This window comes from Ptychodera flava, chromosome 2 (genome assembly GCF_041260155.1).
Source record: "Ptychodera flava strain L36383 chromosome 2, AS_Pfla_20210202, whole genome shotgun sequence".
Lineage (NCBI taxonomy): Eukaryota > Metazoa > Hemichordata > Enteropneusta > Ptychoderidae > Ptychodera > Ptychodera flava.
The window spans coordinates 7,277,282-7,305,196 of NC_091929.1; the positions used below are offsets into that span (position 1 = coordinate 7,277,282).

Here is a 27,915-nt window from a genome sequence, read left to right on the forward strand (position 1 = left end):
CAACTACAAACTTGCTAGACACTTTACTATGTATAATTTTTTATGGAAGCCGTAGAGAATTCCAATGTCTGTAATATACTTCTGACGTAGAAATAATGCACCGTGATTAATAAAATAATGAATCGATCTAGATACCGCCATCATGTGAATATTGGTCAATAGAGATAAACTTAATTTAGACTTACTTTGTCCTGAACGTCAATCTCTGCTCCGGATTGCAAAAGCAATCTAGCGAAGGATTCTTTACCGAACCTCGTAGCATAGTGTAACGGTGTCCAATCATTCTGTTCAGACATTAAGAAATATTGATTAACATTCCAATGCCTGTGTCTAGAAAAGGGTAAAAACAGCATGTACAATATCATGCTTTAAACGCACACTTTTGCACGTGCGAAATCTTACCGTTCCGTTGTTTTCTATGAATATTCGACTCCTCGTATTTTGAAAATGCTCAAAATCTTTCAACTCTCTCAATTGCAAGCCAATTGAGCTGATTTTTGTAGGATTATTGAAGTCATAGGTGAGAGTATAGATAAGCGTGCGTTTCTAAAATTTCCGGACAGTTTATGAGATATCACCGCAAAACCCTTCATAATTTCACAAAATGACACAGTAGATATTTTCCTGTCCAAAAAATCGTTTGTACTTGAACAGATAACTTAATCCATGCTAGGGGGTCTAAACAGGTATCTGATGTGTTACATTCTTTGGAAAATTTGGTGCAAATTTGTAGGAGCTGAAGCGTTTTAAAATAGAGCTGTGAAAATTTGAATATGCGTGACGTCACTAATCAATCGTTTGACAACCCTGCGTCTTTTGGAATTGTAAGGTTCTATATATCTTTATTATGCAAAGAAAACTATGAAAACTTTGCATTCTGATTGATTTTGGAAAATACCTTTAGCAGCCGTTGCTTAGCTTAGTATCGTCTTAATAGACGATTTTCCGCTGATTGCGAGATCTCGCGAGACTTTATACATGCCCGTAGAAACAGGTTTCCAGCTTAGTAATACAAGTCAAACTTTGTATGGAACTAGAAAACGTGCAGAACTGAGCAAAGATTGCAACTTCATATATTTTATGCAGTGTTTAACGTAATTAGCGACTTGTCCTGTTTTACGCAGTTTGTCCTGTGTTGCGAGAACGCGTCCACTGCGAACCATATATTCTCGCGATATCTCGGAATGTCTCGCGCGGTTCGGAACATGGTCTATTGCATCTATAATTTCCAAAACCCACTGCCTACTGCGTGCTGAGCCTTCCTAAAATCGGTACCGTACACGGATTACAAGTGAATGGCGTTGTGTAACTCTAATAATGCAGAGTGAAGAAAAATCCTTGCGTCGAAATTTAAACTCCAGGAACCACGGTTAGAATGGCTTACTCTGCTACATTGTGAGTGGTAACGAACATGTAAGGCAACGGCACTACGAAGATAAAATCCATGCCTGATATACTCACCGCATCCGTAGTATTTACATTGCAACCATTGCTGATCAATACTTGAGCAATGTCTACATTGCCTTCTCTAGAAGCCACATGCAATGCTGTGGATCCATACTAGAAGGGAAATATCAAATTAAAGCTGTAAGCAGCACTTAAGGACCCAAACAAAACGATAGCACGTTGATAAAATGATATGCTTGCAGCGTAATGATATGTCACTTGATGTTTTTCTTCGATGTACAAGCTAAGCAATCATTATTGTTGAAATGTATTACACGATTGGAACTAATTTCGGATAGTTGGATCTTTCAATTTTTCAAATTTCTCAAAAGTGTTAGGTGCCCTATAAGGGAATGTTGCAATATTACAAATTACTCTTAAAACAAGGGTATAACTTAATAAGAAAAGCATAGGAGGCTACATTTGCAGATTAAATCGACATTACTTCACCATCCAATTATCCCGAATTAGTTCCAATCGTGTTGTATGTGCATCACTCACCAAAATGTGTGGTTCGATAAATCCAATAATAAACGGGATAAGGTTTGTTTTTCAAAAATATTGATAAAGCCTTATGAAAAAGTTTCATATCCTCCCTACGGTGAAGCTTACTTTTAGCAGCACATTTTACTACTAGAGTCAACAACTTTAATCTACTGTGCGTCGAACACCTTTGACCCATCTCCTTGGATCCATGACCTTTGAGCTAGCATTGAGGAGGACGCCTCCTCTTATGTGATGCACTATGTAACAAGATTGGAACATTTGCTAATTGAATTCGCATATGCGAATTATCTTTGTTTGACGATGTCTCTATATGGTGGCATTATTTTACGTTACCCAGTGAAAAACGTGTTCTCTACCACCATTAAAATTGAAGTATATGTAGGGAAAACAAAAAGCCCAAGCACTTTTTACTACATGTGCGGTACACGACTACTCACACCATAGCGAGAAAGAATTTTTGTCACGTGTATCGATAGCACTACATACAAATGTCTGTATATGCGAACATGAGGCCTGTGCCCCTTGTTGGGCATACTTATACCATTTCATAAGAACCAGCTTGCATACTTATCCGTGATCGTCATATTATTTTAGTGTGCGAGACCAAGAAACAAGTGCTATATCAAAATGAAGGCTAGCGGGTGTAATCTGAATTTAATGTACAATACTACAACTTGACATATCTGAAAAAATTGACAACGAGTGCTTCAAAGGTACGTATATGTGTGCACTTACCTGCGTGAGACATCAACAAATTTAGCGACATGAAAATAAGACTAAGATAAATTGACCAAATGCTTCATCAATTTTCTTTAAACTTACCCAAGGAGCACCATGTTCATCAGTGTATATACCTTTACCGTTGACATCATATTCTTTAGCGACCAATAACTTAATCCGCTCGATATCACTTTCTGCGGCAGCATCAATAAGTTCCTGTAATTAAGAAAAGGGAGCTCATTATAATTTGTGATATATTATTATACGATATACAACATATATAAAACTTTAAAACAAAGCAAATATCAATTTATTGATAAATCCCAGTATGCTTCAACGGTGGAGGGCATTCTCTCTGCAGCAACGCATTTTTGGTAGATGAAAAAGTATGCAATAAGGCAACCTAGTAGTTTCGTACTCAGTAATATCGGTAAATTCTCGATTGAATTTGTATGTACAGTATAAAGCATAAATTCAGTTAGCGGAGACATTTCGACAGCAGTCAAAACTACTCTGCTAAATCTCTAATCTTCTACACCGTCGTGTTACAATTTAAAGAGTCGAAAAACAATATTGGAACAGAAGTACATTAGTAAAAGCCAGAACTGGTCGTGTCCTCTTTTCACCAGGAAGGGGTCAAGACAACATCGCAATTTAGCTGCTTTAGCCCTGGTCAGTTCTAACATCAAACGGTAGCTATATCATGACTTCTTCACAGGACAATATGCACCCACTTTTGGGTCTTTCTTTCAAACGTCGACTAGGACATATATGCGCAGAAATTCAAACAGTAATTTGCGTTTGTCCCAAGTGCGCGTCTTTGTGAAGGCTACTTAGGGAGCGTTCAGTTATTACGACCGGGGGTGGGCCGGCAATATCCAGGGGTCACCTTAAATTTTAAAACTGCAAAGGGGGTCATGTACTTTTCAAACAGCTCAGAGGGGGGTCACTTAATTTTCATAAGTATATGTCCCGTCAAAAAGCAGCTTCAGTGTTCAGAAATATTCTGAGAGATAAAAATGATTCGCTGCATGATTTCATTCTCTGAAGTAATTTAGCTGTAAATCTGAACAATAGTGTAATTTTCTGTCATATGGACATCTTGACTATGCAACTCTGAGGCTTGTCTTATTGTAAATCAAGCACACTGAGGTCATTCCTATTACTTACATTTTGGAGATATAGCAAGTTTTGTCAGGCAAATTATTTAACAGTTACCTATAGACTACAAATTATTTAACAGTTACCTGTAGACTACTAGTACCATGAAAAGTGAAATTATACTTTTAGGTGAAATTCCAATATAATAGTTGTCAACATCTGGACTTTCAAATACCCTATTTGAATAAGTACATTGGTATCAATTATCAAACTTAGGCGCAAATTAATTAAGTCTAGCATTGTAAAAAATTATTCATATTTTTCTCACAGACTCCAATGTATAGTAAATCAACATTCTGGTGAAATTCCAAAATCAAATTCGTTGCACACATATCAACCTTTAACCATCCTAATCTAAGTACACTAAAATAAATTATCAAACGTCCATAAATACACAGATTTAGATAGTTTTGAATTGGAAAATATATTCATAGTTAATTCATAAACTACCGTGTATGGCGAATCAACATTTGGGTGCAATTCTAAAATCCATTTTCTTGCACACATATTCATTTGTAACCACCCTGGTCTAATCAAGTACATTAATATTAATAATCGAGAGTATATAAATACACAGATTTACCTAATTTTGGATTTAAAAAACATATTCATAGTTTCCGCATAGACTCCCATGTATGGACATTTTCAGTGAAATTCCAAAATCAGATTTCTTGTACACATAATATGCACCTTTAACCAACATATAAAATATTCAAAGTTTCTTCATAGTCTCCCATGTAGGACATTTTTCAGTTAAATTCCAAAATCAGATTTCTTGTACAAATAATATGCACCTTTAAACACCATATTCTAATCAAGTACAATTATGTTAACTATTCAACGTCTGTATATGCACAAGTATAGCAACATTTTCATTTGAAACAATTATTCATCATTTTATCATAGGCTCCCATGTATAGTTGATGAACATTTTGGAGAAATTCTAAAGTCATTTTTTCCACATACCAGTGGTAAAACCTTATTTCAATTGAGTACTTTTATGTCAACTTTCAAATATCTATAAATGCATTGATATAGTTTTGTTTTGAAAAAGTATTAGATAGTTTTCTCATAGACTACGATGTATAGTGAATCAACATTATCAACAGCTGATTATCAATTAAATCCAAATATCAACATTTTGTACACACACGCATGCGCAAAAATATTGCGATCCACCTGTAATTTCAGTGCGATACCTTTGAGGGTAATTTCAAAATTATAGCAAGTCAGAAGGGGAAATTTGTACATTAACATCTTGTGAGTTTGTAAGGAGAGGGTCAATTGAAAAAATTCTGAGAATCATTGTTTTTGGATTCCATCGCCCCCTCTCTTCCACGGGTGTATGTGTGTACAGCTTTACTCAAGGAATGTGGTGGGGGCGGTCATGAGATTTTTGTCATCTTATAAGGAGGTCATCAATTTTTTGGTGCAATGGGTAGGGGGTTTACTTATTTTGACTGATGCCCAGGAAGAATTTGCCGGCCCCAGGCCATGATAACTGAACGCTCGCTCCCTTAAGTGGAGGTACCTTACATTGTTTAGGATGCTGTACGTTAAAGACTAATCCCCAGATATAGCATTTACAAGCATCGGTAAAAACGATTACATTTTTCAGTTGCAGGGTTAGAGGCTATTGCTGATAGAGTTATTTGGTTCATGCAAAAAAATCGGCATTTCAACGTTCGCGTATTAATGCAGGTTTTGCATTATGCCTGCTGTACGGCAAACATGCGGGACTTCACTTGCAGATGCACTGAACAAACACTTAAGGAACACAGGATGAAAAGCCAAATTTAACATTCTTTATGCAATTGCATAAATTTGCATAAAGTTGGTCAGCTCCTTTACGCATCTTTATGCAGTGCATAAAGGTGTGTAAACATGGTGTCAGTGGTGGTGCCTATATGCATCTTTATGCACTTGTGCACCTTTATGCAATCCAAGGAAGTTGCATAATTTTACGTGTGAGGTAAAGATTGTAAAACAACACTGAGGATGACAATTTACAGTCTCTACAAATTGGAAAGGACTATATGTGTTAAAGAATAGCTGGATGTAAAGTGAGAAACATCTAGTCACTTCCCTGGGCTCACATTTCTAACGTTCACTCTACCTATCTGGAAACCATCTTGAAGGGCTTAGGGTTTGCACTTTGGAGTCCCCGCACTGTAGAAGACACATCCCCCTCCTTTAATTCTTATCATTTTGCAACTGTCTCTTTATCTTTCAACTGAAATAAAGATTGCGTTTTGTGTACCACAGTATGTTGTTGCAGTCATGAAGAAGATATTAATAGGTCAGGCAATGGCAAGTCATGCACGGCTCTGATTCATTGCTCCATTGTCTCAAGGTGTAAATAGCCATATGTCATTAACATATCAGAAAGGTTGCCATCGATATCGCCACAGCAGTTACACATGGGATACTTCCCTTTTCGTCATCGTTCATTCAAATGACAAATGTGTGGAGTCAGTAGATGACTGCCTATCTTGTGATAGTATTTGGTAGCCAGTATCAGACGATCTGCCCTCTTGCGAGTTCGACTTTGTGAAAAAAAAAGATATGACCTGCGACCAAAATTGCTTATTTGACACATAACCAGGAGACCTGCATTTCATTTTGCACCGGTATGTCATAAAGAAAATAGTGATAGGTCAGGCAATGGCAAGTCATGCAGGGCTCTGATTCATTGCTCCATTGTCTCAAGGTGTAAATAGCCATATGTCATTAAAAACAATCAGGAGGAACCCCTTGACTGTATAAACAAAAGCGGTTTTCTTGCTTCTGTCACTGTTGCTAGAAAGTTTAACTGAAAATAGACTTTGTTCAAGTCTGCAATTTACATCAAACTCTTGTAAACTTGTTTTCTTTTAAAAGTTGATTGAACGCATTGTCATGGAGTTGCACCCGAAATCACATTTGCAGGATCGCTGTCAGCCCTACTGCACTATGGATGGAAAAAGGAATGTCATAATTTGAAAGATTTTTGTGATGTATAGAAAATTATCAGTGAAGTTTGTTGTGTGTGTGTGTGTGTCCCTGGACGTACCACAATACGTCCATGGAGTGTCTTGGCCGTCCTGATAATGGCAGCCATGACACAGCTGAAAAGGCCAGCGTCGACAAAGATAAAATAATAGGTGTGAAAGGGATTATCAGGCCGTCCTGTACCCTTACATCCATGACTGCACAGACTCCACTTCTAGTGCGTTCTACAACTTTTAAGAACGTCTACACTCAAAAAAGTAACTTGAGTAGTTTTGCGTGAAATAAAGATGACCGTGATAGCCGTGATTGAAACAGCCTTTGTTTGCTGTGTTACTCGACCTCAGCCGACTACCATGGCAAAAGTCGGAGACTGCTGAGACGGGAAGACAATTATCAATTTGAAAATTGTGAATGTATCGGTCATTTATCTAGATGATTTAGTGTCCTTTCGGATATTAAGTGGTCGAACCAAGGCCCCCGGTATGCACTCTGTGGTCACAATGCATATGCAGTACAGTCAGGGTGACGTGTGCAACACAGACAAGGGGAATTATTTGTTTGTGTGTGCAACAAGCATTGTCAGGGCAGGGACTTCCCTAATTACCGTGGTCAATGTCGGAATGTGGAGAGGTTGCCTGATGTCCTCCCACATTAAGTGTATGGCATAATGTTATGAACACTCTGGTGCACGAATGCTTCAATCGTCGTTTGTGTGCAGAGGGTCTGTGCCTTGATGAAAACTCTATGATACAACGAAGACTGTGGTGGAAAATGCCTTTGTGGTTTGTTGGTCACGTATCAGGTTATGACGGCCATCGCTACTAGTATTTCACAGATAACGGCGTACACCTTAATGATGCATGTATTGGACGGTACTAGTGTACAGGGTGCTCTGCTTCGCGTTTGTCGAGCTAATTCCTAAAATTCCCACAACTTTTCGAAGCCTTAGGATATCTGAAAATCATGAAGTTCTGACAGGGGAAGAAACCACAATACTAATGCGTTGCCATAGTGTGTTGCACAGGTACTCGTTTGACCTTTTGTAATACGAAAGTTGACAGGGGCAATTGGCAGGCTGTGCTTTATCTAGACTGCCATAGCAGTAAGTAGGCCCCATTAATTTACTGTGATGCTTTGATATAAAGTAGGCCGATAAAGGTCAGCCAGACTTGGCATGTACACTGCCAAAAGAAGGCTATTGCACGGACTGCAGTGTATTGTTCCTGTATTTAGACCGAAATTTAAACTGCGACCTGAGGCGTGTTGACGTATTGCATAAATTCAAGGCACACAAATGTGAGGACCAAGACACAATACTAGGACAGGCTGCTTCTATTTCTGGACTGCAAAATTAACAACGAGACGTTTTTGATGATGAACGGATTATCGGCAAAGCTCGAATAATGACATTGAAGGTTAGAGAACAGACAAATAGAGAGACAGTCCTCTATTTGTCTGTGGTTAGAGCTATGCAACCGTACCTTATTTAAACATGAATTATTTAAGTGATATATCACACAGTATTATGCACCATAAGATGATCACTGTGCTGATTAGCTAAACTGTTTAAAATATTTACTCGACTTATGAAAACTTATAGTGCCATTTACGCGTATTAAGTCCAGTGCCCGTATTCTGCAGTCCAGTGCCCGTATTCTGTTCAACGTCTTCCAATATCGTCGGTCTTTATTCTGAGTAAAAAGTGCGTAAATCATCATATCTTGGTTTCTGAATCAAGAATATTTGGTTCTACGTGGCATTTTGTGTGGTAAATGATCATTTTTAAGTAATTAATTATTGAAGAACACCTCTGTGCCCATTTACGAGTGTCCTCCTTCAGCGCAAGACTCTGTATCATCAAAGTGTCACTCTAACAGTGCTCTGACGTTATCAAATTTACCCTCGACTTAATGTATAACTCTAAATCAGAAACACATAGTCATTCAAAGGGAAAGTCAATACTGATTCACTTAAGCTTAAGTTTGAACAAAATAACACATACCAGAAATCCAAGGACAGTATCTGTACTATGTCAGTGTATGCTAAGCCACAATGAAATAAATTGAATTTTTTGATTTGAGGAATTGTTTAGGCTAGGCTGTATTGAAGGGTCTAAAGTACGCGCCTATAGATATATTTTGCTTTTTTGACAGAGACGCTGACGAATATTATATATATTTGTTTGACAACACGGACCGCGGATACATTCGCAAGCAGGGTGCGTTTAGTTACTTCATTGCCCTGTATCCTTATCAAGCTCTATAACCTTCACACAATCATAAATCTGACGTCCCCATAGCCATATTACCGTCATGCGACCATATTATCTTATTTGCCACTTACTTCAGTATTGTTGTTCTTTGTATCAACAATGAATTTTGATTTACCTGTCAAGCTTGTCTAGACGCCTAGTATTTAGCTTGTGAAAATACCATGTATGAGTGACAAATATTTTTATTCCAGTGACGGAAAATAGTAAATTCTTTGTTGAAGAAAACAATAAACAGCTTTTTAACGCGCTTATAATTGTTGTCATTCAAACATACGTTCCAAATGCCTTCAGGTTTGCGTTTAAAATCGCCTTTTTTCAAACATTTTGTAAGATGTTGGTGTTTTGCATGTTGCTCACTATCGGGCCAAATTTTATCCCGATATCATTAAATGAACTTTGTCGACATATTACCGACTTTTATGTTACCAAGAGTACCTTATCAGAGACTAGTGCTCTTCAGTAAATTTGCGCGCATGAAATGTTAGGCTAATCAAGACAGCATGCCTTGGCTTAATTTAACAAATAAAAATGAAATTAAGGCATCTAAGACAATGTATATTGCTCACACCCAAACTTTTCAAAGATTCATTCAATTCTCATTCCACATTTGTTGTGGTTCATTTTTAGCATGACAAGCATTCGTAAGTTGATTCAAACCTATATGTGAATTTATGCATTTAATTTCTTAGATTTCGTTTACCTCACATTTTGAATAACTACACTTTATAGGTGTTAAATTTGTCCGCTATTCACATATTGTCCTTTAAATGTTGCAAAACGACAATTTTTGTTCGGCAATACAGTTGTCATATAATTATCATTTGAGTTTTTGCTTATAATGATTTTACTAACTTTTGTGAATAATGATAATAATACTTGATACTACATAATATTTTAAAGCGCTATAACAATTTAGGACGTATTCAAATCTTTTATCAGAAAAAGTTAAATTTGCAATCGATCGCAAACTTGGAAAATCGCCACATTTTAAAGCCGACTACATATTTTCTCAGTGTAGTTGGCAGCATTGATAGCGCTAAAGTCACTCAGTGATATCTCGAGCTTGTTGTTTGGTGGCCGCTGAACATAAAGTTCAAAGTACACAAGGCTGTGATCGCACTCAAGAGACTTGTCAACTCTGACGGAGGGAAGAAAAGAATCAGCCAGGCGCGTAATCAGCAAATCCAGAGTGTGTCTTTTGGCATGAGTCGATTCGTTTACATGTTTTAGTTTCATTGAATGAAGCAAGTTCGACAGCTTGATGGTATGTGGTGAGTGAAGGTTGTCAAAGTGAAAAATAAAATCACCCGCAATTAGCAGATGGCGAGGTGAAGACACAGCTGTTTCAAAGAGTGGCGAGAATTCAGAGACAAAGTCACAGGTTGCTGCTTTATTCTTCTTAAAGGTTGGAGGACGGTAAATAGCGACAGTGTCAAAGGGTTGACTGACGTATTTGAAGGTAATGTCTAAACTTTCAATGGATCGGGACACATGTGATTGGTTTGCGACGACATGGAGATTCCAACGTGCAAGTATTGGGACACCGACTCCCAGACGAATGAAGCGAGACAGCTGATGGATGGTGTAACCAGTTAATGAGGAATTGATCTCAGCAATAATTGAATCATCTTGGCTATTCAGCCATGTCCAGATTAATTGATTAAGTCCAAACCACAGCCATCCCACACATAGTAAAATAATACATAGTATAAATATCACAGACGTAGGGTCATTAGAAGTGGCCAGACAGAAGGGGTGACTGAACACTGAAACAGGTGTTAATAGGGATTTTACATGAAATTGATAGACAGCTACAATAATAATAAATTATATATCAAAAGAAAGCTCTCTTCGAGACCAATTGATTGCATTTTGTTTGATGAAAATCGGTTCAGTACAAGCAGAGATATGTCCTGTTGAATTTGAAAAAACTTCCTCCTATTTAGAAATTATGCCATGGTAGACACCTGTAGTTATCATAACCACCAGGTGACCCCATTTTGAACATTGTTTGAGGAAACTAGAATTGCAATTTCTTGTGCTTTTTGCAATAACTCAAGCATTTCTTATTGAAAATTGATGAAATTTTCTGTGGATATTGCTGACGAAATGTTCAATGGTTTTTAATTTTTATAAATGAAAAAGGTTATTTAGAATGCTGTTTACAAGGTAAACAAAAACAATACCTGTAAAAAATCAAATGATACCTGTGACATTGATCGCTGTATGCATTATGTATTGTGAACATCAACAGAAATATGATAATCATATTCCATCATATTTACTTTGCATATACGAAAAAAGTTATTTAGATTTATATTTACAAGGTAAACAAATTAACAACAATACCTGTAAACAATCAAATGATACCTGTGACATTTTAGAACTTGATTTATATTTAACAAAATATTTTTTTTAGATTTTTTTTAATTTGAACTTCGAATTTTTTTTTAAATTTTTTTTGTGTGATTACAACTTTTATTAAATGAATATGAAATATGTCTGATTAATGTAGATTTTAAGTTAAAACAAAGAACTTTTCCAAAAAGTCAAAAAACTTCGTTCTCAACCCTTTGTCTATGCCGTAAAACAGCAACATGCATTTATAGAATGAACAACTGCATTAAACTGGATGCAAAGTTAAGCTGCCACGGAAATAACATAGACCCTCGAACATGTCGAAGTCAGCGGTCCGAAATACAAACCAGTATAAATACAACTTTTTCAAAGTCCGGGACACCATCAATGAGGAAAGAACAAATTAATAATCTATGGCCTTGTTCTTCAGAGAGAACCAAAATAGTCCCCTTCTCGGGAACTAAAGATAGAAACTAAAATTTCAGTATAGTATCGGCAAAGTGTGGTGCTCGTCCGTATGCCTACACTGCAGTGCAGTGCTGGCTTGACAACTTCTCAGTGTCTATCGAAAAATATCACCCGGAAGTCAAACTACTTCGAACAAGATAACGTTTGAAAGGGTAAAGTATATTTCTCTAGATCCTTGCGTTAGATAAGAAATCAGACAAATCTAGCTGCAAAATCATGAACGTCGGAACTCAGCTTAGACCTCCTGACACAGAACATGCGGCGAAGCGCCGATTACTTGTATGTGATTCCTGGGAGTGCCCGGATGTAAAGTTGGGGTGAAACCATACTCGCTAAAAAGGGCCTTAAGCATCATTTTCGCATCGTCAGACTCGTAATTATTGCAGAATTACAATTAATATTTATCATAGAATTAATTTTGGGGCCGAACGTTTAAGGAAATCAAGATTTTCTTTCAAAAAAACACAAACGAAACACAAAGTTTGATCACAGATTGAGTTTTTCTCGGCCGATTTTAACGTTTGCCCCCTCAAAATGAAGCCCATGATCGCTACTTTTGTACCAACAACCCCCCAAAATAGTGATGCGATCAGAATAAGTCATGCGGACAGCCTTTCAAAGAGGTATATGTTCGATCTCCTTCGCGGGACATTCGAGGTCACGGCACAACGCTCATAATGGACGCCAAAATCGCCGGTACGCGTGAGTTTGTAGTCGTGCTGCTTTGCCATTATCGTAGTAAAAAAGTGAAAATTTCCCAAAATGAAGTTAAAATGATAATCTTCAACACTACAGTTTCATTTCTCTGATTATTTGGTCTATTTAAGAATTAACACGAAAGTTCGGACTAGACCTGCATCGAACGCGTACGTTCAACACAAATGTCACGTGACCTAAAATCCCTAGTGTTAACGTAAATTTACCGTTTAAAAAGACGATATTAGTCACGTTGTCCTGAAAAATTTGTCCACGAAAGGGACTCAACCTTGCTGCCAATAAAAATAGTCGAGGGAAGTAAGATTTCCAAATCCGTTTATAGCAGAGATTTACCCTTCAGAACGGTCATCTTGCGACTACATTATACAAAGCAATAGTTTGCCGAACCGCCCGTACTATGCTGATCCAGGAAGCCATGATCACGAAATCGACATATCACATGGGAAAGCAAACTAATGATGTACGATTTGGGTTAGCCGAGTGTGTTTGTTGAAATAAGTAGTATGTACGTTTCGAAACAGATTTCGTGACCCAACATATGTAAATTTCTAATGAATTATTGATTTTGACCTGTCACCTTTCAAGGCAAACAATCAAAGACTTAGCACTCTTGTCAATAGTGGCATTATATCATATATGGCAACATACAATAGTGTCGCGTTTCCTTACTCATTCGATTTTGGTTTACCAGGGAATCGTCCCGACCAGTAATTCATCAGATATCGGAGGCACATAGGCTGATAGAATGAGAGTTGATAGCTTTACTTACAAAAAGGCACTCTACTCGAGCTAATGTCGCAACTGTGTTCAGCTTCACTCTGGGTTTACTTGGGAATAGCCTCAAGCTGTCCGTTGCGAACAGTAGACGTACGTACCAGATACAGGAGCTACCACGGTACCGTAATACTTGTGTTATTGAAGACGAACACGTCGGTAGAATTGAGGTCGTAAATACAATAAACTAGCCTTATAAATTGAATATAAACAAACAGACAGCTGGATATCCTATGAAATTAAACTTTTCGGAGTCCTAATCTTAAAAGTAGAAAAAACATAAAAACCGGGCACGTTACTGTTACAGCTTGCATATGCACTTATGTGACTCTAGAATGCTTAAACGTTGGCTGGAGAATTTTGACTGGTTAGTTATAATATATGGACTGCCATTGCAGTAAGTAGGTCCTATTCATGTATCACGATGTTTTGTCATCGTGCATGCCTTTGGATCATATCTCTGGTGAAGGTCAGTCAAAAGCGGCGTGCACACGTACAGGGAAGGACATATTAGTTTCTTGCACAGACTTCAGTGTATCGTTTCCTAGACGGAAATTCAAAGTGCGACAACAGGCGTATTGAATGTTACATGAAGTTAATGAATTGTGGTAACAAACGAGATGCCCTACACAATGCTAAGACAAACTACTATATTCTGCAACTTCAAAATGGTAAATGCTTTTCAGTCCCGAGAGCTTTTACGACACACAGGGATGTAGACGTGGTCAGATGTGGCCATCGCAGCATAAGGGGACAACTAGCAATATTCGTGTTTACAATATCTCTCAGCTATCAAACTAATGGCACCCTAAAAGTCACTGGTTACCACTGACGTTAGATCGGTGACCCCACATAACTTTAGCTGACCACACTTTCTAAATATACTTGAAGTCATTGTTAGCCCAACTATTAAAAAATGGACTTTCCTTTGGCTGGTTAATAATGTAGCACCATGAGCCCGCGTTACAAGACACAAAATATACAGCATGTCAACAAAAGTTATGAGGTCACGATCAAGTTTAGCGCTATTGAATGTGAGATCGGTGGTACTGTGAGAAATCCTAATTATGATCTTTTTCTCTTATAATTTCAACAAACAGTGTGACTTTTACACCCTGCAATGCAACTAGAAATTGACGCAAGAAAGTGCAAGCACAGAGGTTTCTTGAGGTTAGCAATGACCAGCGGTGGCACTGCACTTAGACTTGATTAAGTAAAATAAGGGAACGCGGTTCTACATTCGTATTCATCATAATCACGTTGTTTATTGTGTTTTGTGTCGGCTATTTGGAGTGAGACTTTAGCCATGGCGAGATGAAATCGTATCAGTTATGTCTGAGACACAACACATTACCTAACATGAACATATACAAAAACAGTCATAAAACGAGCACACATTCAGGTCATATCAAAAAACATGAAACCGCAACTCCTAGCACAATTTTATAGCAGATATGTGGAGTCATGTTCCCTTATTTAACTAATTCTAATATTTCATATGTCAACCAAGGAGGAGAAACACGTCACGTTACCTCCATGCAAAAACAATGAACACACATTAGTGAAGGAAAGACTTAACAAATAAACGAACACCATCGACGCAGTCACAGCGTCATCTACACAAGCCTAAACAAAGTCAAACATAGACATTTTGTAATACTTTAGAAGAACACAGCGATCAAACATAAACCAAAAGACACACAAACTGAAGCGACTGATGAAGGAACTATCTGGCCGAACACTGGAGCAAAAGTTTACATGACTTTACTATTTAAAACGACGATAATTGTCACGTCCTGTAGAACTTGTCCCCAGAAGGAACTCATCCTTGCTGCCAATCGAATTATAATGTCGAGGAAAAGAAAATTTCCCCATCCATTTATAGCAGAGATTTACCCTTCAGAACGATTATCCTGAGCCGGCGATATAGAAAAAAAAATAAACGACCCGCCCGCCTGCAAATAAGCAAAATGTTTCTATGCAAGAATAGCTAGAGATGTTATATACCTTAAATGAGGTCACGCTAAAAGTGCCTTAATATTGCTCTGTTCGTTTATAGTGAAGAGGAAACTTCAAAGTCACAATTTGTTAAATACAATGATCTTTCAGGGTTAACTCGTTCGACCTCTCAATGGTGGAAAATATGATATGTTGTGCCATCTGAATTATTTTAGCTAGAAAGATCTTAAACCAGCTCACCTGTCGACGACCCCGTACTATGCTGATCCAGGAAGCCATGATCACGCAATCGATGTATCACAGGGGAAGGCAACCTAATCGGGGACGATTGAGGTTAGCCGAGCATGTTTGTTGAAACAAGTAATAAGTAATGTTTTCACAACAGATCTCGTGATCGACGATATGCAAATTTGTAATTTGTGTTGGTTTGGGGCTGTCACCTTTCAATACAAAAACCAAACACTTAGCGCGCTTGTCAATATGCATACCAGTTCAGGTTTTTTTGTAGAGTGTACTTTATTCAAATTAGTATAAGTCGGCGGCGCCTGGACAGATCTGCCTGAATTTTCACCCGTGGACAGTGAATAAATATATCGGATATATAGTGTCTCGAATTCCAGGGAAATAGCCTGGAAGTGAAATATCCTGACAAACATTAACAAAGGATGATTATTTATGCAAAAATCGTCAAGTTGACATTTCGAAGGCACATTGTGCGAAAACAAAAGCAAATGTCAAAAAAGCTAAGAGACGATTATTTCCAAGTATACCCAGCTTTTGATTGCCGTCACCTAGGTCGATTGTACATTTGTACTAACATTTTCTGTAAAAAACTAAAAACACGTGTTTTTGAGTAAAACAACCGTATGAGCACTGTTTTTGACAAAAACTAACAAATTCTCTGAACTCTTTGGTGACCGAGCTGATAAAACAGTAGCACATGTTGGGCTTGTTACCTCTCCTTCTATGTGAAAATGCGGATTGAAAATTCGTGCCAATGAACCTGAGTCGCATCCTTAAAGGCAGGGGGAGCCTATAAATACCCCCTATCTCCCTGGGGATTCATAATCCAACATGAGTTGCACATTGTAACAACGTCAACGAATGCTCCCGAAAATCTGGATCTTTCAACAACCATGGTGTAAATTAAAGCACTGTTCCAACATATTACGTTTTGTGAATACTTGTGGCATCACCCTGTTGGCGAAATTCTCTCATTTTTTCCATTTTAAGTTGATATTTTATGCCAAAACTGCTTCGATGCTGTGTTCGAAGCGTCCAACAAACAATAGATGAAAGCATTCAAACAGCTGCCAATCACGAGGGGACGCGCAAAGGTGCAAACGATCAAACATTTGTTGTGTACATCGGATCGATTACGATGTCAACAATGAATAAACGATTCTTACTACTGAACGAAAAAACTTGACCAACGGTTACTGAACACGCGCCTCAATGAATTCAGACACAAACGGACTACTTCATGGTTTCAAGCAGATTGCCTCTCCCTTTTTGTTCGTTGATATGTGTACCTGTAGGCCTATGAATGGGTGATGTGTGTGTTGACCTGCAGTACGATATTTTACGATAGATCGCTTTTGGAAGTATGTTGTGGCCTAGCCCTGCGTACGATGCCGTGTGTTCCCGGCGTTATACGGCCCCCCACCACAGCTCTGCTGATTACCATGGACAAAACCGGCAACATGCGGATCCAATTTGGACGGAGCACGAAAAACTATTTTCTAACTGTATTCGGCCGAAATCAACTCGATTCCGATCTACATGTATGCAGCCTACCCAAACCACTCAACCGCTCACAGACTGCGAAAAAATGCTCTCGTGACGTCCAAAACCGTTGTTTGCTCGCGATGCACGGTCAATGGCTCATGCAGTGGACGGGAATATGCATTGGATACGTTCATGCCACGATTACATGTATACAGGTGCCCATGAGCTTCATTATTTCCTGTCGGGTCGGGGCGATGAAACTAAATCGTGATTGATTCATCTCTGTCGGATTTGACCAAAAAGAGACACTTGACATAGATTATAGCATCAAATGTTGACCGTTCAGACTGAAACATGATAAAAGGTCTGAAGATCGCCGTGATCGGTGATGTCGTTCTTCTCTATACGTTTTTCTGAGCTAGTTTTTTACTAAATTGTTCGAGTATTAGCTGACGTTTTTTTGAAAACTTAATCAACTTTTCTTTCCCAACCAGGGCACAACATTACCTTTTTTACTTTCATGGTAACCTATGATGAATTAAATCGCATGTTCTTCCTCGACTGTCTGTGACTGATTTTGCTATCCAATATCGATATTGCGTTCGCACTCGGGTGTCTTGAAACTTACGTCATTCACTGAAATAGTTTTCGAACAAACTCAAGAAATTCGACAACTACTAACGAATAGTCGGCAAAATTTACAGAGACAAGCAATAATAATTATGGTCATTTTACCGTCTTTTTTACCATTTTTGCCGTCTTTAGATAAGCGGACTCGTTTGACGGAAACAGTATATAACGATCTGAGTTCCCATATTTTTACCCTACCGTGCGAGTGTAGTATTCGAATGAGTGAGATCATAATCTTACGCTGTTCCGAGTGGTCTGGAGATTTTTTATAATATACAATAAATTGACCTTATCAAAATTACTCTGTTTTACATTGCTTGGATATTGATATTTTTCCGTACGTTTTGACTGTTGATTTGAAGTCTTTTGATTCTCCATTGGCAGCAGCACATGTACGGTTACAACCGCCATGTGATGACCAGAGTGTGATTGTAAAGTTGTCGGGAAGTTGTTCAGAAGAAAAATCATTTTGTATTTAGAGGCTTCAGTTCGGGATTTTTCAAGATAAACAAATCATTATACATTTCCTACGTCTTTGAAACGGGGATTACGGTAATGTGATGAATGTGATGAAAATTTTGTGAACGTCTTTGCAATGTGTTCCCACGATGAGTGTGAACTGATTCTTTGGTAGTAAAAATCGTCAGAAATGGTCCAGTGACCGTGATAAAATAAACACAGATGCAAAACCATTGCGAGGAAGATAGTAAGAAATTCACATTGCAATATTTGCTGTCGTATTTCTCAGCAGGAATAACCCATTTTTACACGTTGTGTATAAGAACAGCAAGCAGGTGTTCGGCGGTCAATTGCTTCTATCATAATGATCTTGATCGCAGCTATTTGGCGAGAAGACAGCGGGTACTTATAATCTCGCAAAATTATTGATATCATGTCTTTGTGTTAAAAAATTTTCGATCGGAGGCAGCTCAAATCAACAGCCGTGATATATTCGGAATCGTGTTCTCACTGGACACCGAACTATCTGCTATCAACAGTACGTTATGTACCATCGGCGGTAACACATTGGTCGTAATCTTGTCTAATTCTGCCCTGCCGTTTGTACCGTCCAGAAATTTCAAAGCTAGATTTTTTCACCCTGACATATAATACAGCGACCTTGCACACTAATGATCATTCCACTGTTTCTATTGGGGTTTGTTGGTTTTTTAATTTGCTCCGTGGCCCCGGTAAGATTTTTTCAATACGATACACAGTTTGAATTTTTTTCAAGGTAAATTTAGTATATTCCCAGTTTGTGGGGTAAAGTTTTCTGGAGTGAAAGTTTGAGTTGACGCTGATAGAGTAGACGTTGAGCCCGGCACAGTTGACTGGGACCCAGTTGACTGGGACCCGGTCGGTTTGGGGTCGTTTAGTCCAGAAACCTGCAGCAGAGTTCTGTATGATCACCGTTCGGCATTTGGGTGATTTTTTGGTCAAAGTAATGCAGTAACAATGTATGCCAGATTCTTTTTGTTGTTTTTGTCACAACCGTCATACGCGTATACGGACGGTTTTAGATTAAAAACGGTATGTAGTAATATCCAGTGCTCGTAAATGCGTGCAAAATTTATTCAGTGACTGTTTACGCAGCAGTCGTAAATACGACTAGGATTTACCACCACGTAACAACTGTAAACACCGCATCAACAGTCCATACGAAAATTTTGTGCTGAATCGAGAGAGATAACAATTGCGGTAGAAAAGGTCAGTCCATCATCCGTCAAAGTTGTTGATCGGAAAAATCTTCACTGAGCGCCAACTACATGAGTGGCTGTTATAGTTGTACACGTAGTTCTGTGGGCTTTCCACTGTCCCTTGTTATGAGCTATGTTCAAAGTGCGTCAAGCTACGAATATTTTCATGTACTGAGTTACAGACATCGGTGAATTACCGGGTACATTGATTTTGTTCAAAACCACTGCCTGTTTGTTCCTCGTATTGTTTTTTGTGTCCCTAACGTCGACTGGCTCTATGTGCGTACAAACATAGCAGTCGGGATTAAGATTTCCTGGATAAACAGATTTATTCCGCCTCTGACGCAAAGATACACACTGTTTTACATGTGCCACTCCTAGGCCCTGGGATCGATTTCCATACCTTTAAGCTACTGATGAAGGAAGTTCTCAAGGTTCTGAAACGTAAGAATCAAAGGATCACAGTGTCTAAGACATAACCAATCCAGCTAGCACAATAAATTGAATATAAACAAACTGACGGCTGTATTAACATGGTAATATTGTAATAAAGTGTACTACTACTTTTCATGGTAATAAACCAACCAAATGAAGTAAAACTTTTCGAAGTGTTAATCGTTAAAGTAGAAGAAACACAAAAACCGGGCACGTTACTGTTACAGCTTGCATATGCACTTATGTGACTGTAGAATGCTTAAACGTTGGCTGGAGAATTTTGACTGGTTTGGTATGTAATATCTGCACTGCCATTGCAGTAAGTAGGTCCAATTAATTTATTATGATGTTTTGACATATCGCATGCCCTTGGGTAATATATCTGGTGAAGGTCGGTCAAAAGTGGCGTGTACCAATACAGGGGAGCACATAATAGTTTATTACATAGACTACAGTGTATCGTTCGCCAGACAACAATCGTTTTGACATGTTACATGAAGTTAATGAATTTTGGTAACCAGCCCTACACAATGCTAAGAAAACCTACAATATCTTTTAACTTTAAAATGGTAAATGCTTTTGAGTCTCTATAGCTTTAACGCACACACGAATCTAGACGTGGTCATATGTGGCTATCGCAGCCTAGAGGGACAACTAGCCATGTCTATTAATATTCATGTTTACAATATCTCTCAGCTATCAAACAAGTAGTAAGAAGGTCCAAATAATTTATTGCGATGTTTTGACATATCGCATGCCTTTGGTAATATATCTGGTGAAGGTCGGTCAAAAGTGGCGTGTACCAATACAGGGGAGCACATAATAGTTTATTACATAGACTACAGTGTATCGTTCGCCAGACAACAATCGTTTTGACATGTTACATGAAGTTAATGAATTTTGGTAACCAGCCCTACACAATGCTAAGAAAACCTACAATATCTTTTAACTTTAAAATGGTAAATGCTTTTGAGTCTCTATAGCTTTAACGCACACACGAATCTAGACGTGGTCATATGTGGCTATCGTAGCCTAGAGGGACAACTAGCCATGTCTATTAATATTCATGTTTACAATATCTCTCAGCTATCAAACAAGTAGCACCTTAAGAATTACAGTGTAGCTCTTTCGTTAGATTGGCTTCATCTTGCCATGGCTATTTTTAACTTCACGGACAAAAAGATAAATCTAAAATAACGCTTCGGTATCGCTAAAGAAATTCGGACGATTGAACATTAGAAGTGACCAGACAAATGCTGACCGAGCACTGGAACAGAAGCTTACATGACTATATTTGTCACGCCCTGTAAAACTTGTCCCCAGAAGGAACTCATCCTTGCTGCTCAACGAATGTCGAGGAAAGGAAGAGTCCCTAACCCGTTTATAGTAGAGATTAACCCTTTAGAACGTTTCTGTGGCGCCGATATAGAAAGCAATTGTCTGCCGACCCGCCCACCTGCGCGCAAATAAATCTTACGTCACTATGCAAGAATAGCTAGAGTTGCTATCTGCCTTTAATGAGGTCAAGCGAAAAGTGCCTGAATACTGCTCTGTTCGTTTTTAGCGAAGAGGAAACTTCAAAGTCACAATTTGATAAATATAATTATCTTACAGGGTTATCTCATTCCAAATCTCAAAGGTGGAAAATATGATGTGTTGTGCCATCTTAATTATTTTAGCTAAAATGATCTTAAACCAGCTCACCTGTCGACGACCCCGTACAATGCTGATCCAGGAAGCAATGACCAAGCAATCGACATACAACAGGGGAAGGCAAACTAATGAGGTACGATTTAGGTTAGCCGAGCATGTTTGTTGAAACAAGTAGTAAATATCTTGACCGACGATATGCAAATTTGTAATGATGTGTTGGTTGGTTAAGGGCTGTCACCTTTCAAGACAAATAACGAAACACTTAGCACTCTCTTCCATAGTGGCATTATATCCGAAGAACACAGCGATCGAACATGAAATGAAAGATACACAAACTCAAAAGTTGTTTTGGCAATCCCTGGGGTCGCCTTTGTTCTAGTGTGTTAGAGGAATATAGAAGTGTCATAGCCATTTATTTTCCATTGAAACTGTAATCTGGTAAGTAAATTTTCTGATTAGATAATCTGGCCCCAACACAAGCCTTTACGTGACTATTGAGGGAACTGCTTAATGTTCTGAAACAAAAAAGGTCAAAGTAGTATGTACGTTGGCAAAAAAGATCTCTTGACGGCCGATATGCAAATTTCCAATTAATTGTTAATTTTCTGGCTGTCACCTTTCAAGGCAAACACTCAAAAACTTAGCACTCTTGTCAATAGTGGCATTATATCATATATGGCAACATACAATAGTGTCGCATTTCCTTACTCATTCGGTTTTGGTTTATCAGGGAATCGTCCCGAAATGTTCGTTGGAAAAAAGTGATGATTCATCGTCAAGTATTCATCAGATATTAGGGGTGCAACGGGACCGATGTACTTATGTAATTGAAGGCACATACACTGGCTAATTAGGGTTGATAGCTTTGCTTACAAAAAAACACTCTACTCGAGCTATGAATTCAAAACTCTGATATCGTCATACAATAAATACACAATAAAAAATTGATATAAACACAGTCCCTCTATCCACCGGTCTGGAAACGTGGTTGGTTTCTTTGTGACACTCCGTGATATGAACAAACACACGATTCACACCTTAAACAAAGGACACTGACAATGTTCAACTGGCCGTTATATCAATGTCGCTACCCCACGATCCTATGACAGCCGCAATGTGATCATTCAAAAACATGACATTTGTGGGTTGTTATTTTCAGAATATCAAAAAACATTACAACTTGTTCCCTTAAGAAACACTAAACAATTTATTTTTTCACTAAATGGGTAACGTTGCCCCTCTAGATAAAACTTGAAAGGGACCACACATTATGATTGCATTATGATCACGATCGAAAAACAAAATGGCCACGCACTGTTCGCAAGTGTCACGTACTATTGCTCGAAATCAAGAAGACAGGCAAAATCAGCTGAATGTTAACATCTACAGCTGAGTAGTTCATTACCAAACTTGTTATTGTGTTGACATGATAGCATTTTGTAAAAGGTATTTACTGTGCCTGAGCGCGAGCATACGTATCGAGAGTTCTCCATATTGACGCTACATGGGAAAATATGCGAATAAAATCTACGTGCATTTCTGCAGTTGTCGTTCCTATTCTGCTCAGTTAACAGACATGATTTCACAGAATATTACACAGAAAACATATATAGATCATATTTGGAGGCACTGACTACTAGCATTGCAAGAGAAAGGGACGAAAAATTTTCCGGTGTGTTTCCAGCCGTGCCTGAGCGAGCGTACGTATCGAGAGTTCGCCATATTGACGCTGCATGGGAAAATGTGCGACCACACAACTAAAATCTACATGCATTTCTGCAGTTGTCTTTCCTATTCTGTTCAGTTAACAGACATGATTTCACAGAATATTACACAGAAAACATATTTAGATCGTATTTGGAGACACTGACTACTAGCATTGCAAGAGAAAGGGACGACTCCACCCGTTGCTTGTGCTACGTCAACACACTCGCAGCGGTCAACCCCAGAAATTATCGCACACTATCATCAATTACGATGGGATAAGGATCACGAAAAACACACACCATTTTCAGGATATGATAATTTCTGTCTTCGTGTCGTATATAGACGCAGAGAACACTTAATAGAGACAAAAACAGCGGAAATTCGAGAAAAGCGTACACACAATCGGGGACTGTGGCATGCAGGACAAACCCAAGCTACGCATTATCACGTGACTGGTCTCGTATCGCGGTTCGGCTGTGCGGTCTAGGTGATTGACACCTTTTACAATAGGCGTTTCCAGATCGGTGGATAGAGGGACTGTGATATAAACAAACAGACGGCTGAAATATTCTGTGAAGTACAACCTTTTGAAGTCATATTTCTAAAAGAAGAAGAAGAAACACACAAACCCAGCACGTTGCTGTAATGGGTTGCATCTGCACTAATGTGACTCAAAATGCAAGAGAGTTGGCTGGAGCATTTTGACAGCTTTTGTATGATATATGGACTGACATTGCAGTAAGTAGGTCCGATTTATTTATCAGGATGTTTTGACATAGCGGTCATATCTCTGGTGAAGTCAGTCAAAGGTGGCATGTACAAGGAAGGGCACAATAGTTTCTTTCACATAGTACAGTGTATCGTTCGCCATACTGAAATTCAAAGTGCGACAACAGGCGTATTGACACGTTGTATGAAGGTAATGAATTTTGGTAACCAATGGCATGCCCTAGAAAATGCTAAGACAAACTACTATATTGTTCAACCTTTGAAATGGTGATGCTATTAAATCATGACAGCTTTGAGCCACACAAATCTAGACGTGGTCAGATGTCACTATCGCAGCCTGGAGGGTCAACTTGCCACGTTATTATTATTTTATTTCATGTTTACACTACCTCTCAGCTATCAAACTAATGGCTCCCTAAAAGTCAAACTTATGTTGGATTGGTAAGCCCCATAATCTGAATAAACCTGAAGTGATTGTTAGGCCAACTATTAAAAATACACTTTTCTTTGCGCATGCCTAGTAAATAAATTAGCACCAGGAGCCCGCGTTATAAGCAACAAGGGATACAGTATCAAGTTTAATGCTAATGAAACTAGGAGCAATAGTACAGAGACAAATCCGAACTTTTGATTTTTTTTATTTATCTTTCCAACAAGCAGTGTGGCTTTTCCACCCTGCAATGCAACAGGAAAAAGACGCAAGAAAGTGCAGGCTGCCAGATGTTTTTGGTCAGCGATGGCCAGCGGTACTACTGCAAGTTGAGTTGGTAAAAGTAAAACAGGAAACGCCGCTGCAAATTCATATTCATCATATTCTGTTGTGCACTATGTTGTGTGTCGGCTATTTGGTGTTACAATTACAGATAAAACCAGATCATTTATGTGTGAGACAAATCACAGTGCATAAAATAGTCATATATAAAATAGTTATTTAACGGGTAAAGAGTCAGGCCATACCACAAAAGATTAAATCGCAAGTCCCTACCATAATTTAAAGGCAGATGTGTAGATCCGCGTTTCCTTATTTTACTTATTCTATTATTTCTTATCTCAACCAACGAGGAGAAACAAATTCCATCCATGTGAAAACAATAAAGGCACGTTCGTGTAAATTTCACAAACAAGTGAACACCAACGATGCAGTGACAGCGACATATCTACAGAAGCCTCAACAAAGCCTAACATAGACATTCTATAATATTGTAGGAAGAATACAGCGATCAAACATGAACCAAAAGATAAACAAACGCAAGCGCCAGGTGAAGATACTACTTAAGGTTCTGGAATGTAAGCGTAAAAGGATCACAGACATAACTAATCCGGGTTCATCTTGTCATGACTAATTTTTTAATAGCCGGCTATTGAATCACTCTTTTTTGGGAGTGGAGATTTAGCCAAGCGGTTCTGTCTGTTGCCTCTCAGCTAGGCGACTGATGCCGTATGTTGTGGGTTCGAATCCGATTGAAAACTAGCCGTATTTTTAACATTACAGACAAATCTATAATGTATTTGTCTGTGCTAACACCAAATAGCCGACACAGAACATGGTGCACAACATGAATAGGCAAAAATAGTCAGTGAACGAGTATCCGTTTAGACCGTCACTAAAAAGTACACAAGTCCAAACAATATTTAATTGTGGATGTTAGAAGCAGTGTTTCCTTATTTTACTTTATCGAGAGCCTCTACTTTATAACCACTGAGAAGGAACTTGATTTGGCGTCTCAAATGAAACTTTTTAATTGTGTAACTGCTTTTTTTGTAGTTAAGAACTTATTGTTAAGCGTAAGCATGTCTGACATTAACACCTGACCAGTGCATAGGCTTAGGGTCAGTACAAAAGGCGAGAACAACCATTTTATCTAATCACGTATGCGTTTCGTGAAAGGTATTAAATCACTAGGTTGATCAAAAACTAGTAAATAAACATCGAGAACAATAGTATTAGTGGGTGTGTTATAATCCCTACCAGGCCAGCTTCTGTGGTGGAATATTTGAAATTTTTGCGCGGAGAGGTCTCTGTAGCATTCAACTATGATTTAATGGCACTGAGATCGAATCGAACATCTCCCTCACATTTGCGGACCAATCGAGTCATAATACGTTTGGCAACATTTTGTATGAATCTGTTATATTATCACTCTTGTAATGACAGTGTTTCAATAACCCTTACCGTACATAGGGTATAGGAGGGCCTTTTAAGGTGTGTCTAGCCGCACTAAGGAACTGGACCTGCTGACGCGGGGTGGGGGGGGAGTGGGGAGTAGGAGGTTGACAGCTAAAAGTGCCATAAAAAATCGCACCATTTGTATAGTCAATTGCTGAAATTTTCTCTGCAGCTAAACAAAGCCTTATCTGATTAGTAGGGAGTTTCATACTGAAAAACTGCCGGGAGTGTTGTAGGTTTCACTGCGAACAACTTTAAATATTCTTTACGACATCGATTTTCTTTGTGGTCAATAGGTTAATGGACTAGCTTCCATGAAACTACATAAATGCTTGCTGGAATTTTTGTTGGCCCATGGCAGCAAAATTACACAAAGGTATGCATCGCCATTATAGTAAGAACACATTGTATCTCCCTTTTCTGTCGTCCAAAAAATTGTAGTTAAGACTTTTCTGGACCACGGCAAGCGGATGTAATATTCTTGATACCGACCACTATCTCACTTTTACCTTCCCCTAAACGTTTTAGTGGGAATTGATTGCTTTGCAGCCAGAAAAAATCAAATCAAATAAATGTTAAGAATTTCTTCTTCAAAAAACTTCTCTCTAAGTTCTCCATAATTTGCCACTTACAAGAGGGTGCTGTTATTGAGGTGCAAAACGTTTCTGGCTCAACTGCTATTCTGAGGAAGAGTAGATCGCATTACGCCTGCAGGAAATATGCCAAAAGATATACAGACAGGATGGCCAGCTACCCAGACAGCTTCAGGCTCAAAGAGGATCTGCGCCCAGTGGTCCTGGCAGTAGATGACGCACAGGCAGCACCTTTAGGTGATCTCAAGGCGCTATTGACGTGGCTCAAAATCTACGTGACTAGGACTGAAAAGTTCGTTATCCATCCCAGAGGAATATTCAAGAACACTACCATTGCCTAGAGAAATGCAAAGAAGGCCAAAGCTTGGTTGGCCAGTACTGGCCCGAGCAGTTAAACTTCACTGTTTGGTGTGCCATGGCTGGTTGTAGCGTAACTTTTCAAGACCACTTGCTTGCCTCCTCTCTGCTCCCTTTGATGGGATCCCTTCTCCGTTTCCATGTGTATTTTTTTCACCAGGTGCGTTCTCCATGGGATGGGGGTTTCACTGACTGACAATAGTACTTTCAAGGTTTTGAACAACCCCTACGACATGGTTAGTTATGAAGCCCTAAGCCAGGACTATGGCATCAGTGACAATGAAGATTTCAGGTACAAGAGGGGAGCAAATGGAGGCCTTGGTAATGGCTACACGTAGGTCACCCACAGAGGCCCCTTGCTGAGCAAAGGCACAAAGTTCAACGGCCCAAACAGCAAATATTTCAACACCAAGGACATATTCGGCCAGAAACATGAGCATAAGAGGCTGGGCAACGAGGGAGCCCACTACTATTTCTTCAGAAATGAAGGGGAAAAAGAACAGTATAACTAGTTTGTTACTACTTGCAGTTGCGGGAATGTGGGCAGCGGATTGACACAGGCAGGCATGGTCAGACTGAACAAAAGAATCAAGGCCAATGTTTACTGCATTCAGGGGCCTAAGCCAGCATCGCAAGCACAATCAGGAGGTACAGAACAGGCGTGGGAAGAGCTTGGTGTTCTCCTTGAAAATGATATCATCAACCTGAACAAGGACACCAGCTACTGAAGGTTGGAAGACATGATGGACACCGCCAAAGTAAAGCTGGATATGACGGTTTAGCTGGCTCTGCAGCTTATGCCAAGCAAGATGCTAATAATCACTGGAAGCATCGCAGGGTACAACA

The 27,915-nt window shown here is 38.8% G+C and overlaps 1 protein-coding gene across 2 annotated transcripts in view; it reads right to left on the bottom strand.

Annotated features, from left to right (window-relative positions):
* The window catches only part of LOC139152469 (death-associated protein kinase 1-like), a 35,182-nt gene extending 19,348 nt beyond the window's left edge, over positions 1 to 15,834 (bottom strand). Inside the window, exons 1-4 of one of the 2 annotated variants that reach the window (XM_070725619.1) lie at positions 15,614 to 15,834; positions 2,776 to 2,889; positions 1,462 to 1,560; positions 186 to 284 (exon numbers count right to left, since the gene is read on the bottom strand). In XM_070725619.1, coding sequence (XP_070581720.1) covers positions 186 to 284; positions 1,462 to 1,560; positions 2,776 to 2,889; positions 15,614 to 15,652 — 351 coding nt within the window. In that variant the 5' untranslated portion in view covers positions 15,653 to 15,834. The remainder of the gene's footprint in view (positions 1 to 185; positions 285 to 1,461; positions 1,561 to 2,775; positions 2,890 to 15,613) is intronic. The other variant, XM_070725608.1, reaches the window with a different exon arrangement.
* Positions 15,835 to 27,915: the final 12,081 nt, after the last annotated feature.